Source organism: Nicotiana attenuata, unplaced genomic scaffold, assembly GCF_001879085.1.
Source record: "Nicotiana attenuata strain UT unplaced genomic scaffold, NIATTr2, whole genome shotgun sequence".
NCBI classification, from domain to species: domain Eukaryota; kingdom Viridiplantae; phylum Streptophyta; class Magnoliopsida; order Solanales; family Solanaceae; genus Nicotiana; species Nicotiana attenuata.
The window spans coordinates 423,919-428,777 of record NW_017670658.1 but is presented as its reverse complement, the minus strand read 5'-3'; the positions used below and the strand labels follow the sequence as shown (position 1 = coordinate 428,777).

The following is a 4,859-nucleotide window of genomic DNA, read 5'->3' as shown; positions in this document are numbered from 1 at the left end:
GGTGGGGGTGTGGGTAGGGTGGGGTGGGGTGAAGGGGTAGTAGGGTGAGTGGTAACGTAAAAACTGAAATTTGAAAAAAAAAAAAAAAAAAAAAAAAAAAAAAAAAAAAAAACCTTTTTTGGAGTGAGGGGGTGTGGTGGGTTGGTGAGGGTAGGGAAGGTTGAGAAGAGTTTTGGAAAATGTTTTTCTTTCTCTTGATAAGGAAAATATTTTCCTCCAATTGGAGGAAAATAAGTTAATAAGGAAAATGTTTTCCAAAACATTTAAGCCAACCAAACATGGGAAAATTGAAAAACATTTTCCTTCGTACCAAACACGCCCTGAGTGGGGGATGAAATTAGTCAGATGGTGTTCTCTTGACGGGTGAGCTCGTCAACTACAATCATCACCTGAGAACTTTGTGTCGTTAATCAATCAATGCATAGTGCAACGCATGATTCACAACAGAAGCAAACTACTTTGAAAAGATTGGGAGATTTGATTGTGATAATGGATATGGGAATGTCAGACATTGACCTGGTCAGCTATATACTATTCCTTTCACTCCAATTTATGTGCCATTATTTCTATGTTTCAAAACAAAATGACTTAAATTAACCTTCTCATTTTACTTTTAGGGGTCATTTGGTTGAGAAACAAGTTATCCCATGATTAATTATCCAGGATTAGTATCCTGGGATTAGCTATCCCACCCTCTCAATGGGATAAAACAAATACTACAATTCCGGGATAACTATCAGTTAAACCACGATTTTGTCCCAACCAAACATGGAATAAATTTATCTCATACTTAAATTTGGAATGGAGCAACAAGCTGCACATTTTTCTCGATAGTTATTCCATCAGTTCCATTGTATCCAGCACAAACATCACAAACCTCTTGTTAATCTAGGATTTACATCATCACAATTCAAAGACCTTTGTGTGTGTATATGACATATTGACTAAGTGGGGGATGAAATTAGTTAGATGGTGTTCTCTTGACATGTGAGCTCGTCAACTACGATCATCACCCCGAGAACTTTGTGTCGTTACATCTCTAGCCTAAAAGACGTCTCAAATTTTTGCAACAGCAAATTAAATATTTTGCATTAAAAGGAAAGACATATAAAGTGTTGGCATCTATTCAGAAGGTCTTATTTGCCGCCAAAAGTTAAAAACATGAAATGAAACTTTATAGCAGCTGGACAGTTAGTAAGGTCATGCACCGCACTCCACAATAAATAACAATAATTTGATACATAATGGATCTGATCATTGCGTAAAACAAATGCATTTAAGATCTCAAATCCTCCTGGCAAGAATTTAAAGATCTCAATCCCATTAGAAAAGAAGTCATCAATAGAGCTATTTGCCCTTTCTTATTAAAAAAGAACCAACTAAGTTCCTCAGGGAAGAAATAACGAGGAAATTCAGAAGGAAATATGATTGTCAATATAATTAAATTTTGATAGACTAGAAAGAATAATTTTGAAAGAAAAGATGTGGATTCCCCGAAACTTCACCAAAGAACAAGTAAAACGCATAGATATGCAAAAACACACATGTATATATATATGTAGTATTGCTGAAGAGCAGAGGCTATAAGAAGCTTGAACCCACAAAAGATAGCATAAACAGAAAGGTGATTTACTGAATGAATCAAATGCCTAACAATACTCTTATAAACGATGTGCTTGTTGTCATGGTGCCCTTTCCAGCACAAGGGCATCTAAATCAACTCCTCCACTTATCTCGCCTCATCTCCTCCTATGATATTCCTGTCCATTTTCTTGGGTATGAAAATCACATTCGTCAAGCCAAGCATAGGGTTCATGGCTGGAATAGTATTACTACTTCCAACTATATCCATTTCCATGAATTCCCAGCACCTAAATTTCATGTTTCTCCAAATTCCAAGCAAATGCCTACTACTACAACTGCTGCTGCTGCTTCAGCTGAATCACGTTCAGAAATTGTTACAAACCAAATCCATGCATCTCTAGGGTTGTATGAGCCTGTAAGCGTAATTCTACATGAACTCTCACGCAAAGCTAGAAGACTGATAGTTGTGCATGACGCACTAACAGCTTCAGCTGTTCAGGATATACGATCTATATCCAATACTGAGGCTTATGTTTTCCACAGCACTTCTTCTTTTACTACTTTTGTCCATACAGCCGGCAAGAATCTTCCTCAACTCGTCCCAACTGATTCTCAACTGCTTAAGCTTGACCTTTCAATCCCTGACAATTGTTTTTCCCCAGATTTCGTGAGCTTTATAGGAAAGCAGATTGCAAGTTGCCAGAACCTCTTGTCCGGACATATCTATGATACATGCAAGGACGTGGAAGGTGAATTCTTTGAGTTAGTTAAGTTGCTTTTCCCTGAGAAATTTCAATGGGCTCTTGGTCCATTAAATCCAGTGGTAATTCCCGAAAGAAACTCCTCCAATGTTGATCGTCATAAGTGCCTGGAATGGCTTGACAAGCAAGCCCCTAACTCTGTCATATTGGTTTCATTTGGAACATCAGTTTCATTGTCAGAAGAACAAATCAAAGAGCTCGCTATTGGGTTGGAGCAGAGCCAACATAAGTTCATTTGGGTACTGAGAGCTGCAGATAAAGATAATGAGAGTGATTCAACAAGCAAAGACGAACGGAGAGTTTACCTGCCAAAAGGGTATGAAGAGATGGTGAAAACAAGAGGAATTGTGGTTAGAGACTGGGCACCCCAATTGGAGATTCTGGGGCACTTGTCAATAGGTGGATTTCTAAGCCATTGCGGATGGAATTCATGCACAGAAAGCATCAATATGGGAGTTCCAATAGCAGCTTGGCCAATGCACTCAGATCAGCCATGTAATGCCTTTCTAATTACTGATGTGCTGAAAATTGGTATTAAAGTTGGAGAATTCCGTCAACATGATTTGGTTACGTCTGCAACCATTGAAAAAGTTGTAAAAACACTCATGGCTTCTGAAGAAGGAAATGAGATGAGGCGGAGGGCCGCAGAATTAGCCAACAGAGTTAGGCAGTCCGTCGTGGACGAGGAGGGTCTCACTCGCTTGGAGTTGATCTCCTTTATTGCTCACATCACAAAATAGTTACTGTATTTCTTTATTTTTCAAGAGTCAACCTCTTTTAACAAACCCTTTTTAATCAATCCTTTACTTATACAAGGAAAAAATTTGCATTTCTGCATTATTCGAGATGTGTCTTTTGAGTCATACTAGAATGTTCATTACTTATGGTTCATGTAATTAGGAGTTTAAGGGTTGATGTAGTAGTATATAAATGTGAGTCTGCTGGGTTGTTTTGCAAGAGTACAGTTATTCATAGTGTAATTTCTGTGCTTTAAGTGCTGGTCTCCCTTTTTATCCCCGTGCCTTACAATTTTTCTCGTTTGAATTGTGTTATTCTTTTCTTCCATTTTCAATAAAGTGGTAGCAAGGGCCTAGTTTAAATTCCAATTCTGTTGGATTCATTTTTCTACACTGAACTAGAAATGGAATCTACATGGGCATTGCCAGCCAGCACAATGCAGGAGAGTGCACTACACCCTCGCGTCATCCTCTTAATGCAATTAACTCCTAATGCCAGCCGGCACACTGCAGCCAGCATGAGCAATCAGTTGTTAACTCTTCACCAACAAACTTAAATACAACTACACAAGGACTCTAACTTATTGATCAAGTACACAAGGACTCTTAACTTGGAAGTGACAAACAGCGGAACAAGGAGAGAGAATGTCAGGAAGAGGCTTGAACTTTTGACCTTCTCTATCTGAATCAACCACTTAAGCTTCATCATCAAAGTATAAACCAAATCACAAGACAAAGGGTTAAATTCCAGTGTAATCAAATTTTTATCAAGAAATTACAGTTTAATCATAAAATTCTTATAAGAATCAATGTGGCACCCTCTGACAAAGTTAATGAAACAGAGAAAACTTATTACAGATAGTCATCAACAACACAAATATAGTTCAATATCTATGAAATCATCAAAAGAATCACAGCATGACTAAAGCACTATTTTTCACGGCTCAGAATTGTCAGTTAAAGATCTAACCACAACCAAACACTCGAGGGCTTATTTTATCCAATTTGCTTATATATGATAGGATAAATTACTTAAAACATGGATTTAAAGAAAAAATTCAAATTTCATTTGCTGTAAACACAAGCTATGCTGAATGTATGGATCCAGGTAACTGAATAGATAAACCCTTCCTCATTCTTAATCAAACATTACGAATTAGCTCCGCTTGAAAAGAAGCCCTAGAAACAGAAAAGAGATGAGTCTGCTTACCTCCGATCCGGTGCAACAATGAGCCTTAGAAACAGAAAATCACAATCACTATAAACTGGAATTGACAGCAACGAATTAAAAGCAAGTTTATTCAGTTGCACAGAAAGTTGAATAGAAGATCACTGAGTATTTCTGTTCCTTTTCTTTTCGGGTAGCTAAATGCTCCATGTCACACGTGGTAGTTACTATAAATCGATCAGTTCATCATAAGTTGTTCGAAATTTTGATTCTTGGATTTTCTATTGTTTGACCAAAAAATATAAATTTTGGTTCAACTAATTAAATTTAAATAAATGAGGGTTAATCTTAGCTAACAATAATGTCCCAAAGATGGAGTTCTAAAAGCGCAATATATACTACGTAGGTAGGTATATTATTGTAGCCGAGACAGCATATAATCAATACTACAGAAATCAAAGACAATAATGTAGCATTAAATATTGATGAATAATAATAAATGACATTTAAGTAAATAGAATGAATGAGTCACCCAAGAAAGGATGGAATCAGCGAATGTTTTTTCTGATAATGATGAGTGATAGACAATCCTTTAAATATCTGAGTTAT

The 4,859-nt window shown here is 36.9% G+C and overlaps 2 protein-coding genes across 2 annotated transcripts in view; one reads left to right on the top strand and one right to left on the bottom strand.

Annotated features, from left to right (window-relative positions):
- The window catches only part of LOC109241972 (cytochrome P450 94A2-like), a 7,709-nt gene extending 3,124 nt beyond the window's left edge, over positions 1 to 4,585 (bottom strand). The window contains exon 1 of the mRNA XM_019408795.1: positions 4,293 to 4,585. The gene's annotated coding sequence lies outside the window, so the exon portion shown is untranslated. The remainder of the gene's footprint in view (positions 1 to 4,292) is intronic.
- Positions 1,123 to 3,337, top strand: LOC109241971 (zeatin O-glucosyltransferase-like). Its single transcript, XM_019408794.1, has one exon. The coding sequence runs from the start codon at positions 1,637 to 1,639 to the stop codon at positions 3,083 to 3,085; it is 1,449 nt and encodes a 482-aa protein (XP_019264339.1). The 5' UTR covers positions 1,123 to 1,636; the 3' UTR covers positions 3,086 to 3,337.
- Positions 4,586 to 4,859: the final 274 nt, after the last annotated feature.

Bases quoted from the DNA above. Each gene is read 5' to 3' on its own strand.
- LOC109241971 (XM_019408794.1), top strand. From the start codon at position 1,637: ATGAATCAAATGCCTAACAATACTCTTATAAACGATGTGCTTGTTGTC.